Source organism: Panthera onca, chromosome B4 (genome assembly GCF_046562875.1).
Source record: "Panthera onca isolate mPanOnc1 chromosome B4, mPanOnc1 haplotype 2, whole genome shotgun sequence".
Taxonomy (NCBI): domain Eukaryota; kingdom Metazoa; phylum Chordata; class Mammalia; order Carnivora; family Felidae; genus Panthera; species Panthera onca.
In genome coordinates, this window is record NC_138345.1 from 76,007,519 (window position 1) to 76,026,723 (window position 19,205).

The 19,205-nt window shown below is 59.8% G+C and overlaps 1 protein-coding gene across 3 annotated transcripts; it reads left to right on the plus strand.

Moving 5' to 3' along the window:
• The first annotated feature begins 1,597 nt into the window (after positions 1-1,597).
• Positions 1,598-19,188, plus strand: KCNH3 (potassium voltage-gated channel subfamily H member 3). 3 transcript variants are annotated; one of them, XR_009617298.3, is made up of 15 exons: positions 1,598-2,324; positions 3,774-4,007; positions 4,495-4,629; positions 5,402-5,535; positions 5,976-6,219; positions 6,609-6,766; positions 6,852-7,059; positions 10,912-11,193; positions 11,489-11,688; positions 12,138-12,387; positions 15,656-15,873; positions 16,635-16,966; positions 17,344-17,450; positions 17,688-17,821; positions 18,084-18,160. XR_009617298.3 is itself a non-coding variant. In XM_060657716.3 (15 exons), the coding sequence occupies exons 1-15, from the start codon at positions 2,249-2,251 to the stop codon at positions 18,876-18,878; spliced, it is 3,252 nt and encodes a 1,083-aa protein (XP_060513699.1). In that variant the 5' UTR covers positions 1,599-2,248; the 3' UTR covers positions 18,879-19,188. The 3 variants fall into 3 exon arrangements, 2 of the variants coding, with proteins under 2 accessions (XP_060513699.1, XP_060513700.1); XM_060657716.3 differs by lacking the exon at positions 17,688-17,821 and adding an exon at positions 18,282-19,188 and having other exon boundaries at positions 1,599-2,324; XM_060657717.3 differs by lacking the exon at positions 17,688-17,821 and adding an exon at positions 18,282-19,187 and having other exon boundaries at positions 1,600-2,324; positions 3,778-4,007.
• Positions 19,189-19,205: the final 17 nt, after the last annotated feature.

Genomic DNA, 19,205 nt, shown 5'->3' on the forward strand with positions numbered 1-19,205 from the left:
TACTGTGAGCAAACCTCTCTCCCTCTCCCATTCTTTCTCTCTCTTCCTCTGTTTCATTTGTGAGTGGAGTGTAAGTAGCATCTACCTTATTTCATAGGGGTTCTATGAGATTCAAAATCAGATAATAAACATTTACATGATGCAAATGTCACACACTGTTCTAAGTCCTTTACTCATTTAATCTTCCTAACAACCCTCTGAGGTCGTTATTATTTATTATCTCCATTTCACAAAGGAGAAAATTGGGTCCCGAATGAAAATGACGTAGCAAGTGGCAGGACTATAGTCAAACCAAGTTGTGTGCTTTCAACCACCCCCTGGTCTGGTCTCCAAGCGAGCGGACTCCTACCAAACAGCACCCTCTCCTAGCAGAATGCTTGAACTTGGCGTGGAGGGTGTGATGATGGGCTGGAGGAGGACTGACTTTGCTTGTGGAGGTGGGCGTGGGGAACAGGTTCCTTGGGGTCTTTCTTCCTGGGAGCGGGATTCCAGGATTCAGAGGACCTGGGGAGGAGGACGCTTCCTCCCTTTCCTCCTAAAGCACCAGCTCATTTAAATACAGGTGCCTGGGGCTTTGGCCCGTGTCGCTGACGAGGGGTGGGTGGAGCGGGCGACATTCCTTTCTTTCCGAGGCTGGTGGCTGTGGATGTGTTTCTTTGAGGGGCGGGGGTGCTGGGCCTCCCGCTTCACCCGTTGGGGAACAAATTGCTGCTTTGGCCCCGGCGGCTCCTCTGGGCGCGGGCGGTAGCCGCGCTCGCTGGCAAATCGTGGGAGGGAGGAGGAGCGGCGCTGGCAGAGCGAGCCGGGGGGACCGACGCAGCGCGGAGACAAGCTACAGACTGCCGCCCCGGCCCCGCTCCGCTCGGCCCCGCCCGGCCCCTCCTCCCACCCTCTCACGGGAGGGGGTCCCTGCAGCCACCGCTCCCCCCGCAGCGCAGAGCCCGCTACTCTGGGACTCGAGGAGTTGGGGCAGCGTTGGCCGGGTCCTTCTCACTCCCCGCTCGCTCGCTCGCCAGGGATCCGCACGCACGAGGCTAAGAAGTTCTCCCAGTGTCTGACGTCCTACCCGTCCGCTGTATTTGCAACCTGACCCTCGGGAGCTGCCTGAGAGGCAAAAGGTGACAAAGAGTAGAAATATCCCACACCCTTTCCATACACACACCCACCACCACCACCGGCACTCACCGAGAGCATCTCAACCTTACTTCCAGGGCTACCCACCCTCCCGTTTCCTGATAGCTCCTGTCTGCAGCTGCACCTCCCAGTGACGAGGGTCAAGTTGAGGCTGACAAAGGCTTGGATGCCCAGAAGCTGCGTTTAGACACCCTCCACCCCATCTCCTTTTAGACTTTCCCGTACAGTTGGGGTCCCTCTGCCTGCCTTCCCCACCTCCCACCACCGCCCAGCCCCCTTTCCCTTTACATTTTTTCCTCGGGGAAAGCGTCTTCTAAAACACAGAGCCCCCCCCCCCCCAGCCCTCCCCGCGCACCCCCCCCCCCCCGCCGGAGTTCTCCTCTGGTCGCTCCGGGGGAGGAGAGTCTGCGAGGCTCTGTGCGAACCCCCATGCTGCAGAGAAAGACGCCTCGCCCCTGCGCTGAGTCAGCCCGAGCGGGACCAGGCGCTCGCCGGTCTTCTCCGAGGGGCGGGCGGGGCGGCTTGGGGCGGCTCGGGCAGCAGGCTCGGCGGGGGTAGGGGGGCCGCCGCCTCCCCTGCCCCCACCGAGGTCCCAAGGGGAGGGGATCCCTAGGCGGGAGGCCTGTCCCTTTAAGGAGGCGGCCCTGCCTGGGTGTGCCCGTCTCCATGGTTACCCCGGTGCAGGCGGCGGGCGCCGGAGGAAGGGAGGGAGGCTGCCTCCTCTCCCCGACAGACCGCGGGAGCTGCGGGGACCCGGCGCCGAGCGGAGCCCGAGCGGGAGCCGACCCGCAGCCGAAACGGGAGCCGCTGCCGCTGCTGCCGCCGCCGCGAGCGGAAGGTGCGGAGAGCGCGGCGAGCGCCGAGTCTGGAGCCCGGCATTCGTGGGCGGCCAGGACGCGAGAGGCCGCGCGCCATGCTCCGGGCCCCGACGGCGGGGACGCCCCCTCGCGCACCGGCTGCTGGCCGGGCCTGCGAACCCGGGGTGGGTTTCAGCCTCCGACGGCTGCGCTAGGGGGCGCGGGGCCCGGTGGGGGGCGGCCGAGCTGGGCGCCCTCCCCCGGCGCTGAGCCCCCGCGCCCCGGAGGGATGGGGCAGGCGGCCACGGCCGCCTAAGATGCCGGCCATGCGGGGACTCCTGGCGCCGCAGAACACCTTCCTGGACACCATCGCCACGCGCTTCGACGGCACGCGTGAGTCTGACCTTCACTCCACTGGCTCCCAGAGAAGCCGTTCCCTGCCAGGGTTCCCGCAGGTCCCGCTCCCCGACATCTCAGCCTGGCTCCTTCCTGTTCTCACCCTCTGTCCCCAACGCCCTGATTGTAGCGGGGACCACCATCTCCTTCCAGACGCCGTTTCCCAAAAGGTCCAGGGTCAACTTTACACGAGGCTGGGCAAGACGGCCAGAAGTCTCAGGGTTTGGGGCCCCGGATGCTATTTGTTTGCTAGAGATCGAACCCCTACCTAGTCAATCTAACCCACCCTGTTCCTGAGTCTGGCGCTATCCCACCGACTAACATAGAAGTGGAGGGGCGGGGTGGGGGGTGAGGGAGAGGAGCGGTGCTCAGGGACAGCCGGAGGGTTCAAAAATCAGATTTAGGAAAAAGGTTTGCAAAGGAGGTAGAGTAAGCGGGATTTGGGAGCGCACTGTTTGTCCAAGCTCACCTCACCGCCTAAACTCACCAGCCTAAACCCAAAGGACCCCTCTAGACCCCCAAAGATAGGTTTGGGTATTCCTACCAAGATTGGGGAAGTTTGGAGTAGGCGACCAGAGCTTCTGGATCCTGGGTTTCCAGGGCTCTGAGCACAGGGAAAGTCGTGAAAACCCCCTCCCTCCTTCTCCTGCTCCCTCACACTCACCCCCAGTGGGGCTTCCCAGCTCTCTGCTTGGCACACTTCATGGTCTTGCAGTTCCTGATAGGTGGTGGGAGCCCATCACTGAGCAGCCCCCTGCCCCAATACACACACACACACACACACACACACACACACACACACACACACACACACACACTGGCTTCTCCATCCTGCAGCCTGCTGATTCAGTGCCCCCACTCCCCAATACATTGTTGGCTTCAGGCAGTGCTGTGCAGCTACCATGCTTACACCCCCATTTTTGATCACATTCACTAATTCCTGAGCCCCGTCAGGCAGCTGGGGTTCAAAAAAGTGCAGGCTGAATGGTGGCCTGGACCGCCTCCCATCCAGGTGGGTTCCAGTGAGAGGAGCCAGACAGCCATGAATGGACCTGGCAGAGGTATGAGTGGGGCTGTGGCTGCCTAGGACTGGTTGTGCAGCCCTCTTTGGGCATCCCAGCCCTACCCTATACCCCAAGCTGCTCAGGACTCGGTCCAGAGGGCACAGTTCCCACACAGGGCCGCATTCACCAACCTCGGTGTTGATTCCTGAATATACACATACACACGTGGCTAGGAGTGGACGCTTGCAGGGCACTGGTACACAGGTGACACACTGATTCCTGTTTATAAACCACACCTGCCTGCCCTAACCCCCAGCCACACACACACAGAATTCTTGGGTTTCGTGACACCCACCCTTTGGTTGCAGGCATTTAGGAAAGAGGGGTGGTAGACCCTGTGCCCCTCTACCCCATGCCTCCTCTGAGAGGTGCTCTCTTGCAGACAGTAACTTCGTGCTGGGCAATGCCCAGGTGGCGGGGCTCTTCCCCGTGGTCTACTGCTCTGATGGCTTCTGCGACCTCACGGGTTTCTCCCGGGCCGAGGTCATGCAGCGGGGCTGCGCCTGCTCCTTCCTCTATGGGCCAGACACCAGTGAGCTTGTCCGCCAACAGATCCGCAAGGCGCTGGATGAGCACAAGGAGTTCAAGGCTGAGCTGATCCTGTACCGGAAGAGCGGTGAGGGGCCACCTGGCCAGCCCACCTCACTTTTGAGGCCTCACCCAGCCTGGCACCCACCCCATCCACTGCCCTTGTGTTCCATCCCCATCTTCTCCATCTCCCCATCCCATCCTGTCTTCCCACATCCCCTTACTTTCCCCGCCCCATCCACTGTCCCTTGGCTTCTCTCTTCCATCCCCACCTCAGCCTCAGTCTCCACTCAATTTCCGATCTTGAGTTTCCCAATTAAGCGGAAAAATGTCCCGGTCTCAGTAGGACAGGTCTATGAACACACATGTCTGATGGTCATCTCTGCTCTCCTTTGCCTTCCCCCACCCTCTCTGTTCCATCAAGCCCTGTCCTAAATGGAGCCAGGCCGCCGCTCCACTCCCAGAAAAGCCCCCATCCTGCTTGTGTCTTGGGGGGGGCGGGGTGGCAGTGGAACCTCTGTCACCTCGGGCAAGGTGGAGAACAGGAGCTAGGCTAAGTCTGTCTTTGTGCCCAGGGCTCCCATTCTGGTGTCTCCTCGATGTGATACCCATAAAGAATGAGAAAGGGGAGGTGGCCCTCTTCCTGGTCTCTCACAAGGATATCAGTGACACCAAGAACCGAGGGGGCCCTGACAATTGGAAGGAGACAGGTGGGTGCCCGTGGGGCTGTTGATTTTAGCTGCTGTGGGTGGGGCCTTGGCACCCAGCTTGGGCTCACGGGTCCCCCCACCCTCTTGCACTCACTGAGTCCCACTTTGCTGGGTGAGAGGCCTGTGCTGCTCTCATCTCCACATGCCCAGATATGGAACGCTTGTTTCCAAAGAGACCAGTTGAGACAAAGTTGGAGTTTTGAAGTCAACTTTACTAAGAAACGGAAAGCAAACAAACTCCGCTAGTGCCCGCAAAGTACCATTTTCGGACCAATTAGTGGGGCCCAGTGCAGACCCACTTGGTACCTTTCCCTCACACAGAGCTGACTGGGAGTCCCATCCAAAGCCCTCTTTTAGTCCCTGGGACCTTTCCCCTCTTGTATCCTCCAAGGACCGGGGAGGCCTTACGGCCAGCTCACAAGGCTGTCACTGGGGGCAGCTGGGGATGCTAGGGGTACTCTCCATCCCCCCTACCCACCCCCCAGCCCTGGGAACCACCTCCCCACTCCTGTCTCAGGCCTTTCCCTATGGAGATCCTCTCCAGCCTTTGCCTTAATCCAGACCTCCTTCTCCTGCAAGTTGGCATGGGGAAGAGTGTCTGTAAGTGCCCCTGGAAGTAAGGATGCTGGAGCCCCCAACTCTAAACAGACTAACCAGTCAATGAGTCAGACTGGCCCAGGTCATGGGCCAGCAACTGGTGTCCTCCACACAAGACCCTAGCTAGGGGGTGTGGGCACTCCCCCCACCATCCTCACAGGCCCCTCTTTTGCAGGTGGTGGCCGGCGCCGATATGGCCGGGCAGGAGCCAAAGGCTTCAATGCCAACCGGCGGCGGAGCCGGGCTGTGCTCTACCACCTGTCTGGGCACCTGCAGAAGCAGCCCAAGGGCAAGCACAAGCTCAATAAGGTGGATTGCGCATAAGGGTGTGTGTTTGGGGGGCAGGGCACCATAGGGGCAGGCTGAGGAGATGGAGGAGGGGAACTAAGCCCAGCACAGAGAGGATGTCCAGGGGACCACCCAGGCCCCACCAGCACTTTGGGGTTGTGACTGAGGGAGGGAATGTCAGATGCCTGATCCATCAAAGATAGAGTCTTGGCCCTGGAGTCAGATGGGACTTGGATCAATGTCGGCTCTTCCCCTAAACGGCTGTGTGCCCTCAGCTAAGTCAGTGGGCTCTCTGATCCTCAGTCTTTTGATCTGTAACATGAGGGCTCTAATGCCCGTGTCAGAGGTTGCTTTGAGTATGCAGGGAGAGAAAGGAGGTGGCTGCCTGTCCCAGACCCTATCCAACTCAGCTTCTATAAATTTCCTGTCCTCCCTGGCTGGACCTGCCCTGCCCCCCTCAGGGGGTGTTTGGGGAGAAGCCAAACTTGCCTGAGTACAAAGTAGCAGCCATCCGAAAGTCACCCTTCATCCTGCTGCACTGTGGGGCACTGAGGGCCACTTGGGACGGCTTCATCCTGCTTGCCACCCTCTACGTGGCTGTCACCGTGCCCTACAGCGTGTGTGTGAGCACAGCCCAGGAGCCCAGCGCCGCCCGCAGTGCCCCCAGCGTCTGTGATCTGGCTGTGGAGGTCCTCTTCATTCTTGGTACGTGTGCCCTGTGCCTCCCACCCCACCCCACGCCGGGCACCCCTCGGGCTTTGATGGGGATAGTCTGCATGGCTTCCTGTGCCTGCTGACAAGTGTCCCCCACGCCCTCCCCCTGTTTGTGACCTGTGGGCTTTGAAATCAAACCTAAGTTCCAAACATACCTCTACTGCTAATGGGTTATATGACCCTGAGCTGATGATAGCCTCTCCAAGTCTCAGTTTCTCCCTCCATCAAGTGGGCATAACAGTATCCACCCTTTAGAGTTCTGTATGAACTACGATGGTAGGGGGCCCCAGGCCATGTCAGATACCCAGTAAAGTGTCAATGCCCAGTAAGGTGTGGCCCCTCCGCTACCCCATGCTGAGTCCCACCCCGACTTCTTGCAGACATCGTGCTGAATTTCCGCACCACGTTTGTGTCCAAGTCAGGCCAGGTGGTATTTGCCCCAAAGTCCATTTGCCTCCACTACGTCACCACTTGGTTCCTGCTGGATGTCATCGCGGCGCTGCCCTTTGACCTGCTACATGCCTTCAAGGTCAACGTGGTCAGTGTGGCTGGATTGGGTGGGCTTTGGGGCAGGGCTGGTGGGGCCGGCCCTGGGGTGACCTCCCTGTCTCCCCCCACCTCAGTACTTTGGGGCCCACCTGCTGAAGACGGTGCGGCTGCTGCGGCTGCTGCGGCTGCTCCCGCGGCTGGACCGCTACTCGCAGTACAGTGCTGTGGTGCTCACACTGCTCATGGCTGTGTTCGCCCTGCTCGCCCACTGGGTGGCCTGCGTCTGGTTCTACATCGGCCAGCTGGAGATCGAGAGCAGTGCCTCGGAGCTGCCGGAGATCGGTACCAGAGGCTTCCAGCGAGCGGTGGGGGGGAGGGGAGAGTGTGTGTATACATATGTAACAGAGGAATATGTCTGCTCGAGTGTGTGTGTGTCAGGGAAATGTGAGTCCACGGGTGTGTTTGTGAGCTGATATGGGGGGTCAGGGATGTGTGCAAGTCTGCATGTGTATCCGGGGCATACATGCAAGTAGGTGTGTGTTTGTGAGAAGAATGTGGGGGCTGGTGTGTGTGTGTGTGTGTGTGCACACGTGCACACACGTGTGACTGTGACAGAGCCACTACCTTGAGGTAGGCCTGTTCTTCAGCAGCCAGGCATAGTGGAGAAAGCCTGGCGGGCTGCCCGGGGGAGTCCTACTCACCCATCATGCCCTCCTTGTGGACTTAGCCTTTGTCACATTCTTCAGGCCTCTGCCCAGCTGAGAATCAACCCTTCTCAGGAGAAGGCCGTGCAGGGAGCCACTGCCCTCCTGGGTACCTCTGGTGCCTGGTGCTTTCGCACCACCCTCTCGGAATCCTGCCCCCCACACCTTGCCCTCTAAGGCCTTTCCCCACTCTTGTTATATGCAGGCCCATCCCTCTCAGCTGCTTCTCTGCCCTCCCCCAGACCTAAAATGCAGCCTTTCTTTCTGATCCGCTGGTGTACTCACTCTCCTTCACTTCACCTCTACTTCCACTCCTCCCTCTGCTCGCCTCCCACTCACATCTTAACTCCTGCCAGGAAGGCTCCCACCCCCACCTCTCCACCCAAAATGGTACCCGGCAGGTTGCAGTGACCTCCTAGGGCCAAACCCACATCCCCTTGAAGTCCCTGTGGCACCTGACTCTGCTAACCACACCCGTTTGAACTGCTCTACCCCTCTGCCCTGAGCAATGAGGCCCTCCATCAGCCTCCTCCGCCCTGGCCCTGTCTCCTCCCCTCACCTTGTCCCCTGTCATTCCATGGTGCCACTATACCAGCTCAACCTCCATCCTTCCTCTAACTCTGAACCATTCTGTTCCAGCCAGTTCTAACTCTTCATACCCTGAGGCTCCAAAACCCAACACACCTTCTCCCTCCCTTGCCCTCCAGCCCTCTGGTGGCTTCCCAGGAACTGGCCTGTAGTGCTTGTTCCAGTCCATGGGCAGCAGGCCAGCTGCTCAGATGGCCTTGCATGACCATCTGCTCCTTGGTGGGGTCACCAGGAGTCCAGCTGGGCCTTAGAAACGTGCTCCGATCAGTTCCCAGGGCCAAGGAGGCTCTTGCAAATCCTCTCTCCCTTGCCAAGCCCGCGGAGACTGGTGTGTGGCCCAGAGGCCCACTTGGATATTCCCCAAAGCTCTAGTTGCCGAGCATACAGAATCGGGCTGCTGCAGGCAGTGTCAGCTCCTTGGCACCTGCCCTTCCCAGAGGGAGGCTGTGATGGAGGCGGACAGGGCGACACGGTCAGTGTGCCAGGAGATAGATAATAGTGATGCAAAGCCCTGATCCCAAAGTGGGCTGAGACACCATATCCCCAGGTCAGTTTGCGCCCAAATAGGGCCACTCTTGAGTCTCTGGTCCCTGTGGCTCCTTTGTTCTGACCACCTCACAGAGGCTGCTCAGCTGATGGGAAGAATATCTTTGGCTCTTGGAGGGGCTCTGAGTCCCGCCATGGAGAACATGGGCAAGTGGGGGGCTGGCTGTTTTGCAGATATTCATATTAATTCTTGCACCCTAAGTTCTGGAGTAATTTCATTCTATTTTGGGCTGGTACTAGCTCACATTAGGGGAGTTTCCAAGTCCTTCTTCACATCATCTTCCCCTTCTTGTTTCTCCAGAGAAGCGACTCCCCAGCTGGGTCAGAGCCACACCCAGACCTCCCAGAGTCCAGCCCCAGAAGGGATTTCTGGAGGGGAAGTGGCGCCCCCTCCTGGTCTGGCTCTGGTCTGGCTCTGGGAGGTCCCTGCCCCCGGCTTCCCTGCCTGGGTTCTGCCTTGCTGTGGGTGGTGTAGACACAGAGTTCCTTCCCGCTATTCCCATTAGCCCCATAGAGATGGGCTGCATTTTCAAAAGATTGTACTAAATGCTGAGGGAGATCACTCGGGGCATTTCTCAACGAAAGCCACTGGCCTCCGGAACAGCTTCCCCGCACCACCAGCTCCAGGAGCTGCCAATGCACCATGGCCAAGACAGAGAGGACAGGCCCCTCTGGAACCTTCCCCTCATCCTCCTGCTTCTCACCCCTTGCCGCCCACTCTCCTTACCTGGAACTGGCTTCAACTCGGGCCCAGCTGAAGAGCGACTGACGAGCTTGGCATGCTCCCGCGAATCCTTGCAGCACACGTCGAGTCACAGGAGAGCAAGTCCTCACCTTGGCTCAGGCCTTGACACATCTGTATGAACCGCACACTCCAGCTAAGCTGAGCGACTGCTTGCACGTGTCACCATCCCTAGGGATGGCCCAATATGTCCTTCCCTAGATCGGGAACAACCTTCTCTCAGTTTCTCTGACTCAAAACTCTAGCCATCCTTGGAGACCAAACACCAATGTCCTCTCTTCTAGGGAGCCCTCTAGCCCTAACCCATAGCATGTCAGTTTGAGCCCCATCACATGGCCCTCGGGCGTTATGCATGAGGCACATGTTTGTGAGATCGCTGAATAAACAGGTCTGGGGGTGAGGAGGGGCGTAGAGATGGCAGGGAGAGTGTGTGTAAGGCGTTCGGGAGAGTGTGGAGCAGGGACGCTGGGTGTGTCAAGGTGGGAGGGGCAGAGCGCATGTGGAGAGGTGAGGTCCATTGCAGCCACAGACCCTGAGCCCCCTCTCTGCACCTGCCTTCTGTGTCTCCACCCTAGATCAGCCCTCTCTCCCTTGCTCCCCGTGACCCCCAGTTCTGCCAGGATCCCTGGGACCTCTGTGGACCCCAGGAACCCCCATCCAACACCCTAGAGTTCCCACAAGCTTCCAGCTGGGCTCAGAGTGACTGTGGGTAGCCAGAGCTCCTGAGACAGCCCAGTACTCAGCTCCACCTCCTGCCAAGTCCAAGCCAGAGAGTGTGGGATTGATGGGGGGAACTGGGGCACTCTCAGCTTCTGCCCAGTGTCCCAGGCTGACCCATGTCTGCATGTGTGCTCAGGAGCCTCTGTGTGTGCACAGGTGCCTGCCTGTTTGTGGCCTTTGAATGTGCTTACCTGTGTGCTCGTGTTCGCCTCGCCTGCCTGGCTGTCTGAGTGCAAGCACCTGTGTGCCCTTGTCTCTCTCCCAAGTGCGCTCAGGCTTTTCCTGTGTGAGTGGCTGTGGCTGTGCACCTGTGAATGTGCTCACACGTGTGTGTCCTCATCCTCTCAACTGCAGAGCACGTCTGTGGCCTTGATGGTGCATATGCATGCGTCCACGGTGTGCTTGAGAATGCGAACATGGGGTTGGGTGGTTTGTGTGGTCGTGGGAGGGGTGAGGGGGAAGCAGCCTTTGGGAGCAGGTGAGCCCAGAGAAAGAGCAAGAGGAGTCTGCGTGGACAGGGCAGAGGAGGTGGCCTCACCTCTCCGTCTCTGGGAACAAGACTGGCCGGTGCGGGCCCTGTGCTCCTCCAGCCGGCCCGTTGGCTGGGATCAGTGGCAGCCACGGGAGAGAGGGTGCAATGCGCCTTGCTCCCTTCTTGGCACCAGCAGACGCCGGCTGGAGAGACGACAGCCTCGTCCTCACGTGCTTGTCTTGGTCAGGGTTGAGGGGGTGGACAGGGTGTGCTGGACCGGCAGAGGAGGAAAGTGGTGGGAAGACATGGGGGGGGGTCTGCATCCACATGGCCCCCGCCCCGGGGGAAGCAGTGGGTACATGTGCGCCTGTGGTGTGGCAGTGCCGTCCCGCTTGCTTAGGTGTGCCCTGTCCCCTCCCCAGGCTGGCTGCAGGAGCTGGCCCGCCGACTCGAGACCCCCTACTACCTGGTGGGCCGCAGCCCTGTGGCAGGGAACAGCTCCGGCCAGAACGACAACTGTAGCAGCGTCAGCGGGGAGGCCAACAGGACGGGGCTGGAGCTCCTGGGCGGCCCCTCGCTACGCAGCGCCTACATCACCTCCCTCTACTTCGCGCTCAGCAGCCTCACCAGCGTGGGCTTTGGCAACGTGTCCGCCAACACGGACACCGAGAAGATCTTCTCCATCTGCACCATGCTCATTGGCGGTGAGGCCTGCTGCTCTCCCTGTCCTGGGCCCACTCTCAGACTTGTGGCTCCAGGTGGCCCCAACTCCCCGCCTCCCCCCAGGGCCCCAAGGTCCTTCTCAGAGGTTCTTCTGCTTTGGGGGACTGAAGGAACACAGAGCCAGGGCCAGGGGAGTCCCATGTGGCTGCAGGACTCCCTGCCACACAGTGGCCCGTGTCTTGCCTAGGAGACTTGGATGGTGGGAGGGAGGGCAGATGTGTCCAGCGTGGTGTCAGGCCGGGCCTGGAGGTGACCCCCTCTCGCCACCCTCCCCAGCCCTGATGCACGCGGTGGTGTTTGGGAACGTGACGGCCATCATCCAGCGCATGTACGCCCGCCGCTTTCTGTACCACAGCCGCACCCGTGACCTCCGAGACTACATCCGCATCCACCGCATCCCCAAGCCCCTCAAGCAGCGCATGCTCGAGTACTTCCAGGCGACGTGGGCTGTGAACAACGGTATCGACACCACTGAGGTGCGCAGGCCTCCAGGGCTGGCCCTTCCAGCCTTTGCTCCTTCCAGGAGTATGCGCTTGGCCTAAAATTCCCAGGAGTGGGCTGGGGGGCAAGGAACACAAAATTCTGGCTTCTGCTCCCCAGGAGTGGGCAGTAGCATGGGGCAGAGCGCAGTCAAAAAGCCTTGAAGGCCTTTCTCCACCCTTGTTAGGCCTGGAGGCTCTGCTCACCGACATCCGGCTCTGGGCCTGGAGGAGGAAAGCCAAGCAGCTCACGGTGGGCTAAAGTGATGGGAGGGGGGCAGAGGCAGCCTCCCGCACTGCCGGTACAGGCTACAGGCACGGAGCCTCAGGTCCCTCCCACACTTCCCCTTGCTCCTAAGGCCAGTGGGATGGATGTAAAGAGGGCTGGCTGGAGGCTGCCTTGCATTCTGCCACCACTAACCTCCCCACCTGCTTCCCCCCTGCAGCTGCTGCAGAGCCTCCCAGACGAGCTTCGCGCAGACATCGCCATGCACTTGCACAAGGAGGTTCTGCAGCTGCCTCTGTTTGAGGCTGCAAGCCGTGGCTGCCTGCGGGCACTGTCCCTGGCCCTGCGTCCGGCCTTCTGCACGCCTGGCGAGTACCTCATCCACCAAGGGGACGCTCTCCAGGCCCTCTACTTTGTCTGCTCCGGCTCCATGGAGGTGCTCAAGGGCGGCACCGTACTTGCCATCCTAGGTTTGTGAGGGCAGGAGAGGAAGCGGGGGTTTTGGGGGAGGTGGGTGGAACCAGGGCCCCATCAGCAGAAACGTGGACAGGGGGCACAGGCAAAGCCACCCGTGGAGAAACAGCCAGGACGGAGTCAGGAGAAGCCATGGCGCAAAGCTCCAAGCAGACAAAGCTCAAAGCAGACCCAGTGACCACTGGGTGGCAACACAAGGAGGTGTTCAAGGCTCCCTGAGTGAGTGGAGGACCACCAGCCTGCAGCCTATGAGGGGATGGGAGGGATCAGCAGTTCCTGCCAAGGAGAAAAATCCAATGCTAGGCATGGCAGTGTTGGAGAGAGTGCTTAGGCAGGGCTGCAAGAAGGGAATGAGAGCTGTTCTTGTGGGGCCCCTCCACCAGGTCAGGGGAGAGGGGGGTTGTGCTTTCCTAGGGCTGGTCACAGAGCAGGCCCAGGGCCCCAGCGGGCAACAGCAGGGCTCGGACTCTGCCTATATACTTCCCTTCTTGGCAAAAGAAAGAGGTGGAAATGGGTCGAGTCCCTGGACAAGGAAGAAGAGATTGCAGTTGTGGGATGGACGTCAGAATAATGCTGATCCCAAGGGTCTCACTGCGGGGCTAGCCCTTAGGTGTTTCAGCTCACACAAACCTCACAAAACCCCTGGCAGAGGCACTGGTGTCGTGCCTGTTCTGCACGGAAGGAGCAGGAGGCTTGGAGAGGTTCATGAATTGGCTGGTGGGGTTAGAACCTAGTCTGCCAACCCTAAGGCTTCAAACACTGTGCTTTCAGGAGCTCTGATCAAGGGAGCGCCGTGTCCCCAAGGAAGGGCACGATTTCAGGATGACAGGCTGTACACACCGGGCTTTAGGAAGGCACACGCAAAGCATTCCTGGAAACACAGAGCTGAGGGTGTCCGTGGCTGTGGGAGGCTCCCAGCAGCAACCCCAGCAGGCAGGAACTCTGTGACCTGTTTGGGTAATGGAGGGCCTCACAACAGGGGATGGAAGGGAGGTGAACCCTCGGCCAAATGCTTGTAGACTCACCGTGGGGGTGGCTGACGCCTGGAGGGGCTGAGGTTTGTCACCAACCTGGAGAATTAAGAAGACTAGATGCCCAGAAGCTACTGTGCGTCCCTCCCCGCTCCCCCGAGGAGGATGATCTACCAACAGGATAAAGAAATACCATCAAGGGGGTCTTGGAGGTAAGAGAGGTGAGAGGCTGCCACACCTTTCACCTTGAGTCTTCTGGGAGTTTGGCTTCCCGACCTAGATGCCTTTTATGCCAGGACTCCCAGTAAACGGAATTATGGTCCCTCACATATGGCTGGCAGTCCTTGAGAAATGCTGGAGAAGTGGAGAGATTCGGAAGGGCAAACAGACAGATTTTGACAATTGCAGACTGGTCAAGACTGACGAGCGGATTATTAAACAGATGGTTTTCATCTCGGAGCCGAGGAAGCAGTGTGGCTGGGAGCTGGCATTGGTCCTGTAAGAACATCTCCTCACTGCTGCCACGCACCAGGTTGCAGAATAATCCTGTTCACTATTAAGACGAGCCTCAAGAATGTCCGCCACCTTCACCTCACTGCCTGCGTCCCCAGCACTGGAGCTTTTGCCACCTTTGATCCATCCTGTGCCTGCACACACGTTCCAGAGGAATTGTTTCCTCTGTTGACTTGATGGCTCCGGGTGCCCTGATGTATGCCTGGTTCCCCACAACCTGGTTTTCTGCTTTGCCTTCACTCCTGCCCCCACCTGCCTCCTTCGCTGGACATCCAGGGGCCTTCTGCCTGCTGCTGGCAGCTGAGGCTCACCATGCAGCTCGTGGCGTCAATTCTGGCCCCTACCTCTGCGTATGAGCTAACAGCTAAGCACACACAGTCGGTTGTGGGGGAAGGAGGCAAGAGAAGAGAAGTGGGCTGGGTGACAGTACCAGGAAGACCTGAGGGGGCTGGAATGCTGAGCTGGAGGTTCTGGCTGCAATGCCGGCCTGGAGGGCAGTCTCTGGTCTGAGACTGATGGCATGGAGGCTCTGTCATTGGTATTGTCCTATTTCTCAATTCTATCTCACCTCTTGGATGAAGACAAAAAATACACACTTCTCTTACTTCCAGATGACACACAGGAGAGAGAGCTCATTCATCAGATGAGCACATTGAGATCCAAACAGCTCTCAGAAGGAACCAGAAGGATGGCCCGAAACCAAGAAAATACAATTTAACAGCAATGCTTTCTACACTTAAGTTTGAGCAAAAGTCCGTGAACATTTACAGGAGCTGCTAAGCTCAGTCCTGCTGGCAGCACGAGCCAGCCCACGGTGGAGGGTGGCAGTGATCCATCTTCTTCCTTGAGGGTAAGGAAACGCTTTCCAATCTTGCGAACTCCGGCAGTGGGCTGAGCTGCCTTGTGAAGGCGGCTAGTGCTCTGCCTACGGCAGGCCGGCCGTCTCTGTTGGGAACGATCTACAGGGGACTCTTGTCCAGAGGGAGAGAAAGGAAACGAACTTTGATCGTCTCTGTGTCAGTCACTTTACCTACACTAACTCGCTTACTCCTCACATGTCCGTGATTGGAGGCACCCTAGTTCACTGATTGTAAGATGCACATTTTCCCCCTATAATTTAACATCTCTGAGATTGGGATACGGACTCTAATTGACGCCATTTTACAATTGCTGTCAGCCAGGTGGCAGTCCCAGCTGGGTGGTGGGAAAATCCTACATTGACACCTTCTGGTAAGATCAAGAAAGCACCAGGACCCAGTTCAGTACAAAATCCGTCCCGCAAGAACCAGGGTTCAGGGAGATGAAGAAGCGTGGCTGCCTGACCTCTTCACTGTGCCGTGCTGGCCACTAACCTGCTGGCTCCTGGATGAGCCCCACCTGAATCACCTGTGAGGCTTGAAAGATACCGGATTGTGGGGTCTCCTGCAGATGTTATAGGTAGAGATGGGGCCCAGGTTCCGATCTACAGACAGCCTCGGAACCACCAGAATTGTTGACCGCTCGTTAATCTCAGAGCTAAACTTCAGGTGTGTTTCAGGACAGTGGCTTCCATCCCGGAAGTGCTTGAGCTCCTGGGCCTCAGTGCTTTTCACTCCAAGTCTGTCTGAGGAGCCGGAGAGATAAGGAGCGGGGGTCGGCCGGAGCCTGGGCCCCTCTGCCCGTCTGGGTCTTGGCTCCGAAGGCCCCACTCCCCTCACAAGGGAAGCTCAGCTGCCTCTGCTTGACCCTCTGTGCGTGGGCTGAGGGGCAGGGCTTGCTGACCTCTACTTCCGCTTCCCAGGGAAGGGTGATCTGATTGGCTGTGAGCTGCCCCGGCGGGAACAGGTGGTCAAGGCCAATGCTGATGTAAAGGGGCTGACCTACTGCGTCCTGCAGTGTCTCCAGCTGACTGGGCTGCACGAGAGCCTCGCACTGTACCCCGAGTTTGCCCCACGCTTCAGCCGGGGCCTCCGAGGGGAGCTCAGCTACAACCTGGGTGCGGGCGGAGGCCCCGCAGAGGTGAGGGCACCGGGAATGTGTGCGGAGGGGGCTGGGGTGGTGGCTGGTGAAGTGGGCAGAGGCTGGGGTTGGGGGAGGAGCCGTGTGAGCGCCTGGCCTGGTGTTAACACCCCCACACGTTGTGGGGGGTCTACACTCTCCCGTCTCCTGCCCCTTCATACCCACGCTGTCCTTTAGAGCCCAGTCCAGCCGTGCTCCGCCAGCCCTGCCGGCTCTCCCCGGCCTGCCCGAGACGGCCTGGCCTGGTCCACAGCGGAGTCTTAAGGGATGGAGGCTGAGGCCACACGTGAGGGATGGGGCCCCTGGGCAGGGCCAGGCACTAGTCCTCCAGGCTGCCTCGGAAGAGAGCCCTGCGGCTCTCCCTGCTTCCTCACCATGAGAGATGACTGCTCTGAGGGGCTTCGAATTTTCCTGGCTTCTACCACTAGTTCTAAACCAGTTTTTAGCACTGTGTTCTCCCGGATAGTTCGGTTAGCCTGAGGGACCAGGTAGAGGGGTGATGTATCCACATTTGGCTAGAATTTTGAAGGGCAGCAAATTCCTCCAGGGCTTGGTGGCTTTGTGGTGGCAGCAGAAGAGCAGTCCCCCACCCACCTCCTTTCACCGCCACGAGTAACAGCCTCTGCCTCCGAGGGTGGGAGATCTTGGGCATCCAGTTTAACAAAGATGGCTCCTTCTAGGGAGATGAGGTCACGGGGGGCAGGTGACTGGGACACGGTAGGGGTTATCCAGGCTGGTTCCCTGTGCCCCACTGTCCCCAGGCAGACACCAGCTCCTTGAGTGGTGACAACACCCTTATGTCCACACTGGAGGAGAAGGAGACGGATGGGGAGCAGGGCCCTGCGGCCTCACCGGCCCCAGCGGACGAGCCTTCCAGCCCCCTGCTGTCCCCCGGCTGCACATCCTCCTCTTCCGCTGCTAAGTTGCTATCCCCACGGCGAACCGCGCCCCGGCCCAGGCTAAGGAGCAGAGGACGGCCGGGCAGGGCAGGAGCTTCACAGGCTGAGGCCGGCCCCTCTGTTCACCCTCGAAGCCTAGAGGGTTTGCAGTTGCCCTCTGTACCGTGGAATGTACCCCCGGATCTGAGCCCCAGGTAAGCAGGCCCTGGGCCCCTGTGATCTGGCAAAGATGGTAGCGATAGCCCTGGGGTCCAGCCAGGCACATTCCTCCCCTGGGTGTCCATCCTTCCATCCTAACCGGTCCCAGCCTCCTCCACGAAGCCTTCCTGGACTCCACCTTCCTGCGGCCCCTCCCTAACCGTTTGGTCCATGGCCATTTACTGCTCAGAATTCCCGCTGTGTCCTGTTGCTCACGCTTGGACCCCCCGGCAAAACTGCAAGCTCCTAGGGAAAGGGACCACGTGTTACCTTTCCTGGGCCCCGAACTCCAGGGAGCTCCTGTGTGTGGACACTAGGGCACCACAGTGGTTGCCCGTGGATTGATTTGTTGTCCTGGCACCCGTGTCCATAGGGTAGTAGATGGCATTGAGGATGGCTGTGGCTCCGACCAGCCCAAGTTCTCTTTCCGTGTGGGGCAGCCTGGCCCGGAATGCAGCAGCAGCCCCTCCCCTGGACCAGGTACTGAGGCCCGCTCCGAGGTTGGGGGGTGGGGGGGCGGCGGCAGGTGGGCAGGGCTGCCTCTCTGCCCTGCGCACCCCTGAGAAACCGGCGGGGTAAAGACTTCTTGCCTCTTGTCCTTCCCAGCCTGCATGGTTTGGGCATTTTGGTGGTTAAGACCAGCACTTTGGTGGTCGGGAAGGGGTTTGGATCCCTGCGGTCAGCTCTCCAGCAGCAAGATCTCGGTTCTCGCTCCAGCTTCTGGTCTGCAGTACGGTTGTCGTGCATGTTAAAGAAGATAATGTTGCTAAGACCCTGGGGAGGATAGAGGGCTAAGGGGGAAGCAGAATTGAAAGTGGTCCCCAGGCCACGCAGCCCCGAGAGCGGACCAGGTAATGAGCTCCTGGGAGCAGTCGTGTGTCTGGAGGACAGGCGCAGAGGGCAGCGTCCTGAGGGGGAAAGTGTGGGGCAGCGTGCCCAAGGGCTCCTTGCGGTTTGGGCAGAATTCGGCAACTGGGGCAAGGCTGGAAGTGGCCGTGGCTGGCATCAGGCCCTGCCAGGCCAGTGTGGTCTGTGCTAACTGGGGCAGAGGCCTGGACCCCATGCCTGGCCTCTTCCTGGTGCTGGCTGGTAACCCTAGTCTACTCTTTGCAGAAAATGGCCTGCTCACTGTCCCCCTCGGGCCCACTGAGGCAAGGAACACAGACACACTGGACAAGCTGCGGCAGGCGGTGGGTGAGGGGCAAAGTGGAGGTGGGGAGGGGAGCCGAGGGGAGGGGGGCGGGCGCTGCCGTTGTGTGAGGTCCAGACTCCTCTCTAACCTCGCCCTCTTTCCTGCCTCGCTCCCTAAAGGTGACAGAGCTGTCTGAGCAGGTGCTGCAGATGCGGGAGGGTCTGCAGTCACTTCGCCAGGCTGTGCAGCAAGTCCTGGCGCCCCACGGGGAGGGTCCTTGCCTTCGGGCATCGGGAGAGGGGCCGTGCCTAGCCGGCACCTCTGGGCTCCTGCAGCCTCTGTGTGTGGACACTGGGACATCCTCGTACTGCCTGCAGCCCCCAGCTGCCTCTGTCTTGAGTGGGACCTGGCCCCACCCTCGTCCAGGGCCCCCTCCCCTCGTAGCACCCTGGCCCTGGGGCCCCCCGGCCTCTCAGAGTTCCCCTTGGCCTCGAGCCACAGCTTTCTGGACCCCCACCTCTGACTCAGAGCCCCCGGCCTCAGCAGAGCTCTGCCCCGAGCCCAGTACCCCTGGCTCACCGGCCCCCGAGGAAGGGGCTAGGACTGGGCCCCCGGAACCCACTAACCAGGCCGAGGCTGCAAGTACTGGAGAGCCCCCGCCAGGGTCAGGGGGCCTGGCCTTGCCCTGGGAACCCCATAGCCTGGAGATGGTGCTTATCGGCTGCCACGGCTCTGGCACAGTCCAGTGGACCCAGGAAGAAGGCACGGGGGTCTGACTGCCAGCCCCAGAACCCAGTGTTGCCAGACACGCTGCCGTCTGCTGCTCTGCCTGAACTCGGGGCGGCAGAGAGTGGCAGCCGCTCCCCAGGACTCTGTGCTGGTCCCCGGCTCAGGGCAGGGAGCCTGAGACTTAAAGAGGGCCCGGCCCCTGACTCTCTGAGTGGGCTGGCGCTTCAGGGGCAGGCCCCAAGCTGGGAATCTTGGTGCCCCGCCTCAGCCTGCTCTCTGACCTGTCTCTGTCTGCAGGATGGAGGACAGGCCTGAGGCCGAGGGATTCTGCCATCCCCTGCATGTGTCCCTGCCTCACCAGTCCCATTTTTTAT